General features: G+C 55.3%; 1 protein-coding gene and 1 long non-coding RNA gene across 3 annotated transcripts in view; one reads left to right on the top strand and one right to left on the bottom strand.

The window, feature by feature from the left end:
- The window catches only part of FGF18 (fibroblast growth factor 18), a 33,049-nt gene extending 24,580 nt beyond the window's left edge, over positions 1 to 8,469 (bottom strand). The window contains exons 1-2 of one of the 2 annotated variants that reach the window (XM_059699177.1): positions 7,914 to 8,469; positions 7,739 to 7,769 (exon numbers count right to left, since the gene is read on the bottom strand). In XM_059699177.1, coding sequence (XP_059555160.1) covers positions 7,739 to 7,769; positions 7,914 to 7,945 — 63 coding nt within the window. In that variant the 5' untranslated portion in view covers positions 7,946 to 8,469. Of the gene's footprint in view, positions 1 to 7,732; positions 7,770 to 7,913 lie in introns of both variants that reach the window. The other variant, XM_059699176.1, reaches the window with a different exon arrangement.
- Positions 8,470 to 9,709: 1,240 nt separating this feature from the next.
- On the top strand, positions 9,710 to 16,758 carry LOC132235960 (uncharacterized). The gene is made up of 3 exons (XR_009453128.1): positions 9,710 to 10,171; positions 14,786 to 14,954; positions 16,209 to 16,758. It is a non-coding gene; the product is annotated as an uncharacterized LOC132235960 (long non-coding RNA).
- The last annotated feature ends 261 nt before the right edge of the window (positions 16,759 to 17,019 follow it).

Genomic DNA, 17,019 nt, shown 5'->3' with positions numbered 1-17,019 from the left:
AGCTGACCGGAGCTCCCTCTCCCATACATCAGCCTTCTCGGTACAGATCATCAATATGGGTGCTGCTGGCGGACAGCTCTAGAGCCAGCCTGGGGGAGGGGCAGGACACCTAGAGACCCACCGACCCCTGCTCTCTTGCCCTTTTCTCCCCCTCACCCACCCCCCTGCCTGCCCCGTTTCAACTCCCTCTCCCTTAAAGCTCTTGGGTGAGGAGATAGTCATGCACACCTACAGGGTAATAAATAAACAGGCCCTTTGTTTCGGCATTCAATGCCCACCACGGCCTTTTACATCACCCCCATTCCTGGACTTGAGGCTCCAGATACCCCAGGCGGCTGGGAGTCCCCTGAGTACATTAGGACGCTCCCTGCTCTGTGTACAGATGTTCTGTTGCCTGCAAGGCTGGTACGCACACACATAGGACCGCGTGCGCGCGCGCGCGCGCACACACACACACACACACACACACACACACAAATTCACCTCACCTGGCTCGCTCCTATTTCAAGATGCAAATGGGGCACCATCCCCAGCCGGGTCCTCTTGCCCCAGCGTCTGGTTTCCGGGCCCTTCATCAGAGGACAGACGGTACCCTGTCCCCTGCACAGATAGATCCCTCAGGTCACTCTCAAGTCCCCACGGGCAGGGCAGACTCTGAACCCCGTGTGCCACATACCTGGCACCCTGGGGTGTGCAGAGGGGTGCTCAGTCCAGGTGCCCAGCCCCCAGAGAAACTGCTCCCCTCCCCGCCAGCCAGCACTGATCGCATTCCTCCTGCAGCCAGGCCTGTGCCAGGTGCCACAGGGGCAGGGGATGGGGCAGGGGCCCCTGCCTTCCAGGAACCAGGGGCTGGCGGACAAGCAGGCCTCAAGCTCACATTCACTTAACACTTACAATGAGCGGGCGCCCTGCCAAGTCATCCCCAGGGGACCACAACCCACCCTCACAGCAACCCCATGAGGGAGGCTCTCTCCGGATGCGCATATGAAAGATGAGCCACACAGAGCTCAGGCAACCTGCTCAATTCGGGGCTCCTGAGGGCCGAGCAGGTGTGAAGGAAGGCAGGGCGGGCCTGGGCCAGAGCCTGAGCTCCTCTGCATCCCTGAGAGCCCCAACAGAGAACACACTGGTCATAGCGCCAAGGGGTCCCAAGGCGGAGGTGGGGTGGGAGGGAGGGGGTCGGGGGTGGAGTGCCGGCCGCCCCTCCCCAGGGGGCACTTGGAGGACAAAGCTGAAGCGTTGGATGTCTGCTTTATGCCCCTCAAAACCCAGTCCAGGGCCAGCCGTGCAGCGGGCGTCCCTCGAGTGTGTGCTGAGTGCGCATGCGGAGAAGCGCCATAACCGAGGGCCTACTGCTCTCAGCTGGTCCAAGACCAGCTTCAGTGACTCCTCCCAGCAGGGACCACAGTGTCGTCTGCGGCCCATTTCCCATGACGAGGAGGCAGAGACTCAGAGAGGTCAAGGATCTTGCCCCAGGCCACACAGCCTGCAAGTGGTGCAGTGAGGATGCCATGCAGACCGAGGTCCAAACCTCAGACTGGAGGCCTGATGGTGTCCTTCTGGCTTTCTCCGGCACCTGTAGCATGTTACGTACCTAACTCAGAACCGACTGGGCCATCACCATTACTCAGTTACTAACTGCGTGTCGGCTACGTGCTAACTACTCCCCGGGCATTATCCATTTAGCCCTCGCAATAGTCCTTAAAGGGGTTACCCATTTTACAGATAGGAAAACCGAGGTGCAGAGGGTTGAAGGTGAGGAGATTTGCCGCATAGACACGATTCAAATGTAGGTCTCTCCTGGCCAAAGCCCATGCATGCGAGCACCACAGAAGCCGCCTAACTCACCTCGCTAGTACCCGGGGCGGTAAACTGAGGCACGGAGAGGGAGGTCACCCAATGAGCCAGAATCCCTGGGACCCTGAGAGTTTCTGTGTCCTGGGCCCCATCCTCGGCCCAGCAGCATTTTAAATGGGCCTGAGGCTTATGCCATTTCCACGTCACAGCAAATGAAATCCGAACACCTCCCGGCCAGAGGGGCCGCTTACTCGCTGACGGCCCATCCCCAATGGCCACACGCAGGCCCAAAGTGCGGACAGTGGGCCTCAATTACGCATTCCTTTCTGAGGCCCGGGAGCTCTCCCCCAGCCGGGCCCACACTGGCAGGGCCCCGGCGCTGCCCGTCCCGGAGTGCTCGGCCACGGGCCTTTCGAGTGGGGACACCCACCCAACAAAAAATACAGAGCATACGGAGCCAGCCCCTGCCCTCAGGAAGGAAACAGCCAACACCTCCCTTCTCCCTGTGACCAGCAGGTGGCCGTGCTCTGGCCAGGGGGACTTACTACACTAACAGGAGACTGGTGGCGAGGGAGGCCTCCCAGGGCCACAGGGCCAGGTCTGGAAATGCAGATGAGAGGTCCAAGGGCTGGGCTCCCACTGCCCCTGCTCTACACCCTCAGGGAGGAGGGGCCGTCTTGCTGGTGGTTTTCTTCCCATCTTACTTGTGCAGTAGCTGAGGCCCAGAGAGGTTAAGTAACTTGCCCAAGGTCACACAGCAAAGACAAGGCCGAGCAACAATTTGAGCCAGGCTGGCAGACTTCAGCCCTCACACTGTTATTTAAGAAGTCCGGGTTCTGCTTCTAGGAATATATCCTAAGAAACCCGAAACACCAATCAGAAAGGATATATGCACCCCAATTTCATAGCAGCACAATTCACCATAGCTAAGATCTGGAAACAGCCCAAGTGCCCATCAGTAGATGAGTGGATAAAAAAGCTGTGGTGCATTTACACCGTGGAATACTATGCAGCTGTAAAAAAGAAGGATCTCTTACCCTTTGAGACAGCAGGGAGGGACCTGGAGAGTATCACGCTAAGTGAAATAAGTCAGTCAGAGAAAGACAAGTGTCCCATGATCGCACTCATATGTGGAATCTAAGTAACAAAATAAACTGAGGAACGGAGTGGGTCCAGAGACTGGAAGCAGGGGACAGAGTGCGGAATCTGGGAGGGAAGGGGGGGTGGGGGGGTGGAAGGTAATCCACCAAAGACCTTGTATGCACATATGCATGGCCCATGGACACAGACAACGGGGTGCTGCAGGCCTGGGGGTGGGGGCAGGAGCGGGCTGGAGGGGGTCAATGGAGGGAAAAGGGGGACAAATGTAAAATTTCCAACAATGAAGACTGAAAAGAAGGCCAGGTCCTAGAGCCGCACAACTCAGAGGTGAAGCCACCTGCGCCTCCTCTTGCTATTGGATCAATGGCAGCTCACTTCAGGCTCTGAGCCTCACTGTCTTCGCCTGCGGAATCCCCGAGTCCCAGCGGCTGGGAGGCCGCCCCAGACGCTGTGAGAAAGCGCCTGCCTGTCCCCGTGGCGGCTCGGTGTCCCTGTCAGGCCCACAGCCTGCACGCTGATTCCCACACTCACAGCGTTCCTGCTGGAGGACAAGGTCAGAGCCAAAAGGTCCTGCCGAGGACAGGAAGTCCCCCCCCCTGCCCCGCCCGCTCCCTTTAGGGGCCCCGTGCCCAGGGCAGGGTGGGGGCAGTGCTGCGGCCCCGACACGAAGCCCGGAGCCTGCTGACACTGGCCATGCCGACCACCAGAAATTTTAAAAATCCACCTTCTTATCTCAGGGCAGGTGACACCCCCCTCCCCCGGGCTGCAGGAATGCTGGCAGGGTACCCCTCCCCCTCCAGGCTGGGAAAGAAGCTGGGAGGGGAGTGCCGAATCCCCCCACACACACACAAAACACCCCTCACTGGCTCTGAGACCCTTCAGACCAGAACATTCCAGGGAGTTCAGAGCTTGCAGGCTGAGCCGGGTGCCCTCCACTGCAGACCCCTCCCCCACCACAGGGGCAAGCCCATCCCCCACCACAGGGGCCACAGGGAGCTCTCCCTGGGGACCCCAGCATGCCTCCTGGGACTCCGTTTCCCCACCAGTATTCTCTCTGAATAATTTCCTTATTCTTCCTGAAAACACCTGCCTGGTGTGGTGGAAAGAAATACACGCTCCTGAATCCAGACCCTGGGCTTGAACAAATCCCTTCCCTGCTCTGTGCCTCAGTTTCTCCGTCTGTGGAGTAGGAGTGTTACCCTCACTTCCTTCAGGAGGAAGAATAAAACAGGCGCATGATGCAAGAACCGCTTTCAAAGCCCTACAAGCGTGGCTCTGTCGGGAGGGGCAGGTGGTTTCTCCCACCTGAGCTGGACACACCTGCCCCCTACACACACACACACACACACACACACACACACCTCACAGCCCGGGAGGGGGGCGAGGCGGGGGCGGGGGGGGGGGCGCGGTAAAGGAGCTCCTGTTTCCCCAACGCTGCGCCCCTCTAGACCCTGGAGGCCAGCAACACGGCGCCAGCGGGAAGCAGGCTCCCAGCTAGTGTTTGTTGAATGAACATCTGACTGAATGGATGGAAAGGATGATGTCACCGCTTTAAGGGACGGGAAGAGATTAACCCAAGAACATACATGCACATGGGCACAGCCCATGGACACAGACAATGGTGGGGGGGGGGCCTGGGGCAGGGGCTGGGCGGAGGGGGGCAAAGGAGGGGGAATTGGGGGCATCTGTAATACTGCCAACAATAAATAATAAAGAAATTAAATTAGAAGTTCTATCAGACAGGGCAGCTTCCCATCCTGTTCAGCTGGCAGGGTAAACCCCCCTGGGGAGGCCGGGCGCGGGTCCGAGTGTCAGGCTTAGGCGAGGGGCATGGAGAGAAACTTGGAACCTGGAACACAGGCGGTGAGAGAGGAAGCGGCGCTGCAGGAGGGACCGGCCCGGAGGCCCCCCTTCCGCCCCTCAGCCTGGCTGTCTGGGAAGGCGGACCTAGCCGAGCCTGGCGGCGGGAACAATGCCGGGCAGGTGCCGGCGGAGCTGCGTGAAAGGCCCAGCCCGGTGTCATTGTCAGCGCTCAGCCAAGTGCAGAAAAGCAATTTACTGGTCACGCCGCTTGCTCCCCTTGGAAATTTTTAAAATTCTTCCGATTTGAGCTATCCGCGGCGTCCCAGGTCGTGTGGAGAAGGGATTTTATTAAATCTCAGCTTCCCACTTCCTGGGGTAGCCGGGCGGGAAGGCGGGGCTCGCCCCGCGGGGGTGGGGAGGACCAAGCCTGGCACTGACTATGCTGGGGGAAATGTGGCTGGGGACGGGCGGAGGCCCATTGTGGGCCCGGGGGCTGATGGATGGGAAGAGGGGAGGAGCCCCAAAACTTCACTACTCCAGTACCCCAAAACATGGAGGTGGGGGAGGGCATGGGTGTGCTCCTGGGTGGATGCGGCTTTGCAAGACTTCTTGCACACCTACCAGGGCCGCCCCGTTCACAAATGAGGAAGCGAGGAAGCCAGGCACATGGGGTGGGCAGATAGGGAAAGACGGGGTTGCACAGCCCTGCCACTGTGCAGGGGGCCGGCCCTGCTCACGGGGGACCTCCCGCTACCTCCCTCGAAGCTCACCCTGCCCAGGAAGCAGGGGCTGCAGGAGTCTGCCCCACATCCCCGCCCGAGGGAGCAGACTTCAGACGCCCACAACTAACTCATGGGTCCCACCTCGATCTCTATGGCCACTCCACCTTTGTCCCTAGAGCATGAGTGGGGACGTGAGCCTGCCGACCTCGCTGTGACACCCTGTGGCGGTGTTTCTTCATCTGTTAGGGGTGCTAGTGCCTTTGAAATCTGTGGGGAGCTGGGAACCCCAGCCCAGACACAAGCACATTTGGACGCCGTTTGGGTGCAATGTTTCGGGGGCCCTCCCCCGGCCCCCATCCTGAGACCCTCTTAGGGTGAAGCAGTTAAAAACATCAGTCCCACGGCAGTTTGAATGGGGGAAAGCTGCAAAGCAAAGGGGAGGTAGGAGAGGGGGCTCCCTCACCTGCTTGGAGTCCTCACCCAGATGGACGTAACCCAGACAGACCACCCAGCTCTTTCCCGGGAGGCTGGCTCCAGCTCTGGCCAAGGAGGTGGAGGTGGGATGCAGGGGCCAGGTTCCCTCCCTCACACTCCCCCCGAGAACAAAAGACCACACAGCAACCCCTCCTGGGCCCCACTTCAAGGACGCAGAGGCCCGGAGCATCAGGAAGCTGGGGCAGCAAAGTCCGCAGCCATCTCTCCGCAGGCCCAGCCCTCGGGGAGCGAGCTCTTGCCCGATCACACAAGCAGATCCGCCAGGGTGACCCTAGGGCCTGCCCTCTGTGTAGGGACTCAGCTGCAAACCAGGCAGGCCATGCCTGGCACTGGCCTCTCTCTCTGACACCAGCCATCCCCCCACCCCCACCCCCGCCCCCGCCACCACACAGGGTCACATCTGCTTTGGCAAACAGCCAGTCTTAAGTTACTGACTCCAGTTGTATTGATTCAAGGAGTCACTGGGGACCCCCTAGCCTGGCCGACAGGAGGAAAGAACCCATCAGTCTGTCCATCCATCCATCCATCCATCTATCCGTCCATCCTTCCTTCCAGTCCCCAGCCCCAACAAGCTGTCCCCAGCTCAATGCCTGAGGGATGGTAACAATCCTCTCCCAGAAGTGGGAGGGCGATAAGCAGACCCACCACCAGCACACAGCACTCCTCACGCTGGGAAACTGAGAACCACCCGTTCCCCTGCTCAAGGCCCCCTCGGCCCCTCCGGAACCCAGAAGCCTAAAGCCTGAGCATCCTCCCTAACCTTGTGAGGACACCTGCCTGCAACCCAGAGGTGGACGGGGAAGATAATCTCTTTTGGCCCCAGTCCAGCTCCTCGGAGGGCCCCTCCCCTGCGGCTCTAGGTGGGTGGGGGGTGAGGGCAGCTGGCACTTCCTATTCCCTTTCCCTTTGCACCCCCCCCCCCCAACCACCGTGCTGAGGTAGCCCTGGTCTGGTTCTAATCGGGGCTGAAGTCGGCTCCCTCTTTCCCTCTTCTCTCCACCGCCCCCCCCCCCTCCTTCATTTCCACGGCTTTGGAAGCCGGAGTGTTCCAACTGTCTGCGTGCCAAGACCTTCCCGAGTCTGAAAGCTGCTGAAGTAACAGATCAGATTTTAGCAAGTGCTTTCCAGGCTGCGCGCCAAGCCCTCTTCTGATTCACTGAGAGCGAGCGAGCGAGCGGGGAGCGAGGCGGGGAACCCGCCGAGGGCTGCACCACCTTGGGCGAGGGTGTGCGGAGCGGGGCCGGCTCAGGAGTGGCCTCGCGGAGACAGCCCCGCGGCCCAGGCGCCCTGCTCTGCTCCCTCTAAGACCCATCGCCCCTAGTCCCGCGTCTCGGTGTTCGTCAGTCTGTCTGTCTCTCTCAATGCTGCAAATGCCTTAGAAACCACAGAGTAATTTACAACTGAAGCTAATTCTCCCCGGACTCGAAATCCACTCGGCTGAAAGGAGCCTTTTTGTTTGGAAGAGCGATCGGGGATGTGAAGGGACGGATGGCAGAGAAAATCCCTAGGTCCCAACTCCTCGCCGGCTGCGGGCAGGGGGCTCGGAGCGGCGCGTTGCTGCGGCTGAGCCCGCCGGCTCCAGCAGCTCCTCCCAGCAGAGGCCGACGGGGGCCGCGCGCCAGCGCGCCCCGAAGCGGAGACCCCTGCCCTTGGCCAGTCCCCCGCCGGCGCAGGGCGCGCGCGGAGCCGCCCTTCCGCGCCCTGGGAACAGGTGCACTGGGCTCGGCGCCCGGGAGGGGTGGGGCGCAGGGAGGGGGCGCGGCGTGTACCGCGAAGCAGGGGCGGGAGGAGGTCAGAGTCAGGGGCCCACGTACCTGTACCTGGAAGCACAGCAGCAGGAAGTGTAAACACCTGCGGGAGAGAGAAGGAGAGGTGTTCAGAGGGGGGCGCGCGGACAGACAGAGACGCGGTCCGAAAGTCAGACGGGCGTGCAGACGGAGCCCGGGCACCCAGACAAACGACCCTGGATGGGGAGCCCCGGGCGCGAGCACTTACAGGCAAGTGCAGGCGGAGGGCGCTGAATACATCGCTGGGCGGGGAGGAGGCGGCGGCTCCTAGCCCAGCCTGCACATGTCCGCTCCGCGCGGCCGGGACCGGGCGCCTCCGCCGGCGCCGCCGCCGCCGCCGCCGCTGCTGCTGCTCCCTCCTCGCCGGTTGCTGCTGCTGCAGACTCTGCTGCTCCGGGGCGCTCCGCGGCGCGCCCTGCGGCATCAGCGCCCCGCGCGGCTCCTCCCGAGCGCTGCGCCCTCCGGGCTGGCGCGGGGGCTGCGGGGCGGCCGCCGCTATGCAGGAGGCGCCCAGCCGGTGCGGGGAAGCTTGCTCACTGCCGGCCGGCCGGCCGTCCGGGCGTCCACGGGAAACTGGCTGTCCGGTTCACTCCGGGGACAGCATGCGTGGCGGGGCTGGAAGCTGGGGTGCGCTCTCTGGCCGGGGCGCGGGGCTGCGCGGGGCCAGGGGTCAGCGCTCCAGAGCTGGAGCGCGCGGCTGCTGCACGAACGCGTCACGGCCGCTCCGTCTGGGCGCCCGCCGGCTCATGTCTCCTCCTCCGCGTCTCTCCGGCCGTGCGCATCGCCGCCTCCCACCACTGGCGGCGGCCGGGGCGTTTTCTACGCGCGGGCGGCGAGGGGGCGGGGGGCCGGGGGCGGGCCCGGGCCCGAGCCGGCACAATGAGGATGCGGGGCCCGGGGGCTCCCCCCTCGGGGCGCGGCCGGACGGGCGCTCAGCTCGCCTGGGTGCGCCGCGCCCACATCAAAGGCGGCCCTGCCTGCTAGCCTGCCTGCCGCGGCCTCTCCACTGCCTCCTCCTTCTCCTGGCGGCTCCGGTTGGAGGGAGGCTCTCAGACTCTCGGCGACGGGACCGGCAGCTCCAAAGGGGCAGAGCCCGCGAGACTGGAGCTGGTAAGCGTTAGAAGCCGTCGGAGCTCTGCGCCAGCGAGCAATGACCCGCGCCGCGGCGCAAAAGGTGCCCGAATTGGGCAGGCAGTGGTCCCCAAGAACGCAGTTAGCTGCGGAACGTCCTCACTCGCCCACATTCCCTCCTCATTCTCACACCCACTAGCGCTTGAGGAGGGGAGCAAGGAGGGGGCGGGCCAGGCCCAGCCCCTGGGGCGGCTCCTTTTAAGAGGGGTCACTTTCACCCGCCCTGTGAGTCCACGCAGGATGGTGGCGTGTCCCAGCTGCCCTCTCAGACACCTGGCCACACTAAGTGATCCCCTTCCACTCTCCTTCCCTGCATTAGATACAAACAAGTGCAGAAAACCTTGTGAAGTTGCGGGGGAGGGGTCTCCAGGGTGTCTCTTCCCCTCGGGGCTCGCGGCTGGGTACTCGGGATCCCAGCCGGGCTCTCCCGTAGGCGAGCCAGCGCTTTGGAAACGCATGGCTGCCACCTAGAGGCTCAAGGCTTCACTGCAACCCCAGCCCGGGCCGACTACGACCGGGAGGAGCCAGCAGGACTCTGGTCAGCGACCACTCCAGGCCCAACTCTGGTCTCCTGGCTTGAGACTTGCTGCCTTCGCATGCTAAGCAGTTTGACTCCTTTAACCAGGACCCCTCTGAGGACATCTCTTCTCACTGCTTCGGCCCCTTTTGAGGCGTTACTCATCCTCCCCACCAACCTCAAAACGATGTTCTTGTCACATGCAACTGCTGGACCCTGGAGCCCAGACGGCAAGCTCAAAAAAACAAAACCCAGGAATCCAAATTACTGGGTTTAAAACCTCCTTGTGTCATTGGCTGGGGTTGATGTTCCCATTTCACTGGCGTGTAAACTGAAGTTGGTGCCTAGTCATGAAATGGCAACAATTGTCCAAAATACCAGGCCTCTCGGCCAGCCATGTGAGGCTCCCTTTCAAAGCTGAGGCTGTCTTAAACAGATAGCCTGTTTCAGCATTGGACACAAGTGCAGAAAACCTTTTCAAAACTAGCTGCCAGCCCTGGCTGGTTTGGCTCAGTGGATCGAGCGTCGGCTTGCGGACTGAAGGGTCCCAGGTTTGATTCCGGTGAAGGGCATGTACCTTGGTTGTGGGCACATCCCCACTGGGGGGGGGGGGGGGGGAGGTGTAGGAGGCAGCTGATCGATGTTTCTAACTCTCTATCCCTCTCCCTTCCTCTCTGCAAAAAATCAATAAAATATATGTGTAAAAAAAAAAAAAGAAAGAAACCTAGCTGCCAAGTGATGGGGAAAGTTCTTGTGTGAAGTGCTGGACTGAAGATACTTAGACATTCTCATTGCCAGAACTGGACTTGCAGTTACTGGTAAGTCCCAAGTCCTAGAGAAAACGAACCTACCCCAAGATAGGTGCAATGGCCAGATGCCACAGTCATGGACAGAAATGCCCTGCCGGGCCCAAGCCATCACCACCATCCTGGAGCTTCTGTTTATATGAAGAACTCTGAAACACCAGTCAAGAGGTAGTTTTGGCCAGACCGGTTTGGTTCAGTGGATAGAGCGTCAGCCTGCTGACTGAAGGGTCCCAGGTTCGATTCCGGTCAAGGGCGTGTACCTTGGTTGTGGGCACATCCCCAGTAGGAGGTGTCCAGGAGGCGGCTGGTCGTTGTTTCTCTCTCATGGATGTTTCTAACTCTCTATCCCTCTCCCTTCCTCTCTGTAAAAAGTCAATAAAATATATTTTAAAAAAAAAAAAAAAGAGGTAGTTTTGGCCAATTGCAGTGTTTGAAGTATCTCCTGGCTAAGAATCTTCCAAGTTTTCTATCCTGTTCTCTATTACTTTTGGATGGAATAGGTCTATATGTTCTAAAATGCTTGCAATTTTTTTCAATGCTCAAAGCGTATTTGTCCATCTCACAAATAAGACTGTCACTCAAACACAACTGACCAAAGAGTTGTCAAGAGAACAGTTCTGAGTAAGGATACAAACTCAAGTCAGAGGTCCTAGATTTGAGTATTGCTTCTGACATTCTTATAAACTACAGCAAGTGTGTGCTTCCTACCAACAAACCCTGGCTAAGAACAGTAACAACTCAGTTGTGTTACTGAATGAGGTGAGGCACACATGAAGGCCCCAGGCGTTTTTAGCTTTTATTAATTTGCTCATTATGATTTTCAGGTTATTTTCACATTGTTTTCATTTCACGCAGTTGGCAGGTGGGAGCATGCTCAATTTACAGTTGAAGGTGTTCAACCTGACTCCAAATCCAGTCATTTTATATAGTTCTCACATAACATACATGAATCTTAAATGTTCTTTCCATCTGAATATGGCATGTTCATAGAGCACTGAGTATGTGCCACCATTTGTCATTTCTCAATTTAATTAGCGCTTACTGAGAGCCTGTGTAGTGGGTCCCGCGTGAGGGAGGCCGATAAGCAGAGCTGACCGTGCAAAGGAATGTTCCGGCAAAAGACGTCAAGTGCCTGCAAGCAGGAAAAGGCTGGGTGGCAGGCAGGGCTGGCCAGGGGGAAGAGTGGGGGGAGATGAGGGTGAGAACAGGCGATGCTTGGTCATCCTTTGCAAAGGCCTTTTTCCCTAAAAGGTACTATTTACATAAAAAAGTTAAATGCGTGTTTCAAGTGTACTTGGAGTTTAACAGATGGAGTTTAGTTATGCAAACACCTTTCCAGGTAACCTCCCCACACCCATCACTCGACTCAAGTTACCATTAATCTATTGGCTCTAGATTCTAGTTTCACATAATGGAACCATATATTAGGTGCTTGTGTCCAGCTCCTGTTGCTCAGCCTGTTTTTGAGACTCATCCTTGTCTGTTGTTGCTTTTATCTAGGTGTTCCTTTTTTTAAAAATATATTTTATTGATTTTTTACAGAGAGGAAGGGAGAGAGACAGAGAGTTAGAAACATCGATGAGGGAGAAACATCGATCAGCTGCCTCCTGCACATCTCCCACTGGGGATGTGCCCGCAACCCAGGTACATGCCCTTGACCGGAATCGAACCTGGGACCCTTCAGTCCGCAGACCGACGCTCTATCCACTGAGCCAAACCGGTTTCAGCTAGGTGTTCCTTTTTATGGTCAAGTAGTAAGTACTCAACAGTGTGGATATACCAGTTTGTTTGACAATTTATCAAAGGCTTTGAAACTGAAGGTTAAACTCATTTTTAGAAACTGCAGGTGAACTAGCAGCACTCAACAGTGGCAGCAGTGAGCAGGCTGCCAGTCCAGGCCAAAGTTCGGTAGTTGGGATTAGGTGGCCATGCTAGTCCTGCTGGAACCATCAGACCTGCATTTCATTCCCCAGCTCTAGGCTAGTGAACTCTCAATTTTCTGAGATTCACATCTCACATCTGCAAAACCCGTGGTTGCCTTAAGGAAAATTGAGAAGGTATGTTGACTGCTAGCCCAATGAATGTCAGCCCCGCAGGGCAGGTACCTGCTTTGCTTACTGGCTAGTCCTAAACACTTGAATAGTCAGTATATATCCAAACTAGAGGCCCGGTGCACGACATTCGTGCACTGGGGGTGGGGGTGGGGGTGTCCCTCAGCCCAGCCTGCGCCCTCTTGGTCCGGGAACTCTCAGGGGATGTCTGACTGCCAGCTTAGGCCTGCTTCCCCCAAGGGGTCCTTAGCAGTGCCCCAGAAGCAGGTGACTCCCGCCACTGCCGCTGCACTCGCTGTGCCAGCCAGCCGTGAGCCTGGCTTCTGGCTGAGCGACTCTCCCCATGTGGGAGCGCACTGACCACCAGGGAGCAGCTCCTGCGTTGAGCATCTGCCCCCTGGTGGTCAGTGTGCATCATAGCTACCGGTTGTTCTGTCATTCAGTCAATTTGCATATTAGGGTTTTATTATATAGGACTAGAGGCCCAGTGCACAAAAATTTGTGCACTCGGAGGGGAGGGGGGTCCCTCAGCCCGGCCTGTGCCCTCTCGCAGTCTGGGACCCCTCGGGAGATAACGACCTGCTGGCTTAGGCCTGCTCCCGGGTGGCAGAGGGCAGGCCCAATCCCTAGGTGCAGCCCCTGGTCAGGCTCAGAGCAGGGCCGATTGGGGAGTTGGGGCGCCGCCCCTGTCATGCACAGAGCAAGGCAGATCGGGAGGTTGCGATGCCACCCTCAGTCACACTCAGGGTAGGGCTGATTGGGGGGTTGGGGCACCGCCCCATCACACTCAAGGCAGGGTCGATGGGGAGGTTGCAGCGCCACCCCGTCACGCACAGAGCAGGGCCTGTGGGGGGGGGGGGGGGCGCTGCACCTTGTCACACACAGAGCAGGGCCGATCAGGGGGTTGGGGCGTCACACCCTGTCACACACAGAGCCGCAGGGCAATCAGGGTTGGGGAGCTCCACCCTATCAGACACAGAGCAGGGCTGATCAGGGGGTTGGGGCGCCTTTCCCTGTCACGAACAGAGCAGGGCAGATAGGGAGGTTGTGGCCCCGCCCTGTCACACACAGAGCCGCAGGGCGATCAGGGGGTTTGTGCGCTGCCCCATCACGCTGATCCCGGTGCTGGGAGGCATATTACCCTTTTACTATATAGAGGCCTGGTGCATGGGTGGGGGCTGGCTGGTTTGCCCTGAAGAGTGTCCTGGATCAGGGTGGGGGTCCCCACTGGGGTGCCTGGCCAGCCTGGATGAGGGGATGATGGCTGTTTGCAGCTGGTCACACACCCTTCAGGGTGGGGGTCCCCACCGGGGTGCCTGGCCAGTCTGGGTGAGGGGCTGAGGGCTGTTTTCAGGCTGGCGGGTGACTGAAGCTCCCAACCGCTCCTTTTTTTCTTTTTTATTCTGGGCCAGCTTTAGCTCTGAGGCTCCAACTCTTAGTCCTCTGCTGCTGAAAGCAGGTTTCTGGCCTTTGTTTACCTTCTGTATTTGAAACAATGTTGCGATCCTGCTGGCTGAAGCCCAGTGGACTAAAGCAGGTTTCTGGGGTTTTGTTTAGCTTCTATATTAGTAACATAGTTGCTTAGAGTTGCAGCTCAGAGGCCGGCAGCAGCAGGCGGGGAACGTTGGAGTCCTCCGTCACTGAAGCAAGCAAGCCTCATGTTAGTTTCAAGCTGCCTGGCTGCCGGCCGCCATCTTGGCTAGCAGTTAATTTGCATATCTTGCTGATTAGCCAATGGGAAGGGTAGCGGTCGTACGCTAATTACCATGTTTCTCTTTTATTAGATAGGATGTTTAGATCCTTCCTATCTCATTTTCAAGTGAAAGTTAAACTTAACAGCATCTCAATCTGTTTCAGCCTCTCTCCAATGATAAAACTCTTAAGTGTCAGGTAATCTGCAGAATACAAACTTTTTAAACAAAGATGGGAGAACCTTCAGCCCAAGACCATAAGACACATGCAGCCTTCCAGTTTTCAAAAGGATCAAGCAGTTTAAAAAGGAAAGTACACCCTTAGCAGAGGAGGCTCTAAAATTTTCTCAAAACCACCTCTTGAAGCTTTCACAGCACTAAAACAGGACCTCTACCGCCAAGTTTAAGTCAGGGAGCAACTGGCTCCTTGGTGAGAAATGGGTGGAAGATAGCCTTAACTTTCAGAAATAACTTTAATTCTATTATCTCAATAGCCCACACCACTCACTTTGATTAGTAAGCTCAGTATTTGTGACCCTCAAAATTTTGCCCTTGAATAAAAGCCCCACAACCTTGACAATGTTTACCTCCCTTCATTGAGCTAGTAGTCAAAACCACATACTCCCTTCTGCAAGCTTTGTGGCATACCACTATAAACCTCCATCCATCACGACCCATCATTTTGCACCATCCAGTTCAAACAGCCCAATCTGCTCTCCCCAAATGGCCTTATTAACCTATGTTGTTTTCTGGTGAGGCTGAAGGTAACAGCTCTAGTTCTCACCCATGACCTAACCTTACACAATTAAGACATCAAATGAAGAGAAGCTTCCTGCAGCCATCCTCCAAGTGCTCTTACAGTCCCCCCCTTGCTTTTCCCAAAGGGTTTGATCTGCTCATCCAGTCAGCTAAACATCAACAAGCAGCGCTGTCACCCACTGTGGTCTCTGAATACCAGTTTTCTCAAGAGCCAAAGCTCCTTGGCGAAACGGATCAATCCAGGTCTGAGAAAATGAGGATGCTTGACATCAAAGACTACTGGAGTCTGCGATGGTAGGAGCACGCTTGAAGGGGATGCCATTGCACAAAGATAAAATACACTGGACTGAAACACTAATACCTACAAGTGTGGATTCAGGGTACTTAAACTCACTAGTTACTCTGAGGTTGCTAGGACATGAATCCATCGTCCTGAAAATTGGCAAAATAAAACCTCAAAAATATTTTTCAAAGTTGGGTACAAAAGGAGGCAATAAAAGTGGGGATTTTAAAGAAAATGCTTACAGATTAATGAATGGTATTTTGCTTAGGCTAAATCGTTTAACGTTCATGTTCAGCAGACTGGCTTATGGGAAATACAGTTGATCCAAGCAGCAAGTACTTTAAAAATGCAAACTGCAGACCCACCTAAAGCCAAGGAGTATCCTAGAGAAGGTACTATAAACCCCAAATTTGATAATAAACCAGCTTCTCTTACAGCGTCCTCCACTATTGATCAAGATTTTTTACTAGGAAACACAGGAAATCGTTTTTTCCCTTATTGGTCTTAGAAAACTTAAAAAATGCTGATTAAAAACAAAACTTGGTTTCCATAATAGGTACCTTAATATTTGCTCTTAGCAATTAAACCTACACTGACCCAAGTATGGCGGCATTACCAGTCTGCACTGTGCTAAGGAAAGCCCATTTTGTAAAAGGTTATTTTCCAAGTTACAGAGCCTAGGCATTCCACTTTCAGATCAGTCAGTATACACTGAGTTGGCTGACGTATAACTAGCACTATTAGTGACAGCTGGGGCAGAGGAATCTTTAATTTCTGCATTTCCAAATAACTCAGCCCTACCTGAACATTTTTCAATGGTGGATCTGATTAGCTCTTTAAAATAAGCATGAACCACCAGTAAGGCCAATTGCTTTCCCTCAGAATGGTGAAGTCCTTTTGGGTTTTAAACCCGTTTAAAAGTGCTAATCAGGGGGGGAGGTAGGGGGTTAATGGGGGAGATGAGGACACATTTGTAATACCTTAACTAATAAAAAATAAAAAAATAATCAGCCAAACCAAAGGTAAGGTTTAACTTCTACACAAAGCACTAAAACACTAAAAGTTTCAGACCTACTTTTGGTTGACATTTATACTACTACACTTCTACTTCTGAACATGTTAAGTAACTGATACTAACAATTACCTACCATACTCCAGTATCACACACAGCAACCTTTGTTAATTAATATGCAGGCTGGTTGTAGTGTTTTACTTGGGATTGTCTTATCAATTTAAAGTATATAAACGTCTTTTTTTAAATACAGGAACTTTCCAGTGAGGCAGTTTACCTTCTCCTACTGAGCCTCCATTAATAAAAGTAGAGGGAAGTTGTAAGGACAGACTGTCCTGGAAAGAACTGATCAATGGAGAAAACTACAACCCGAAGTAAATGAACTGACACCTGGAACTGGGACCCAACAGCTAAGTACTGCACCAATCTTTCCCCCACCCTCTAAACCAGTGGTTCTCAACCTTCCTAATGCCATGACCCTTTAAAACAGTTCATGTTGTGGTGACCCCCAACCATAAAGTTATTTTCGTTGCTACTTCATAACTGTAATGTTGCTACTGTTATGAATTGTACTGTCAATATCTGATATGCAGGATGTATTTTCATTGTTACAAATTGAACATAAAGCATAGTGATTAATCACAAAAACAGTATGTAATTATGTATGTGTTTTCCGATGGTCTTAAGCGACCCCTGTGAAAGGGTTGTTGGACCCCCAAAGCGACCCACAGGTTGAGAACCGCTGCTCTAAACCAAGGCTACCCTGGAAAATCATCCAGATTAAAAGGCTGCAGACCACATCAAAATGCAGTCAGAAGGGTTTTCTGTTCTGGTTAAATAGGGGGTCTGATGGACCATTTGGAAACACATTAGCATGGTTACAATTAACTATTATCAGGAGACAAGAAGGTATAAGCACTAAAAACATGAACAGTAGATTGGTTAGCTGTGAGAAGCACAACTACTTAGAGGGACTATTTCTCATGAGATTTTAGGATATTATTTGACACTTAACTGTGTACATTTATTTCTGACAAAGTATAAAGAGAATAATAGAGACAGTG

The sequence above is a fragment of the Myotis daubentonii genome, chromosome 5, assembly GCF_963259705.1.
Source record: "Myotis daubentonii chromosome 5, mMyoDau2.1, whole genome shotgun sequence".
NCBI classification, from domain to species: Eukaryota; Metazoa; Chordata; class Mammalia; order Chiroptera; family Vespertilionidae; genus Myotis; species Myotis daubentonii.
The sequence above is the reverse complement of the archived record's forward strand: the minus strand, read 5'-3'. Positions and strand labels throughout refer to the sequence as shown.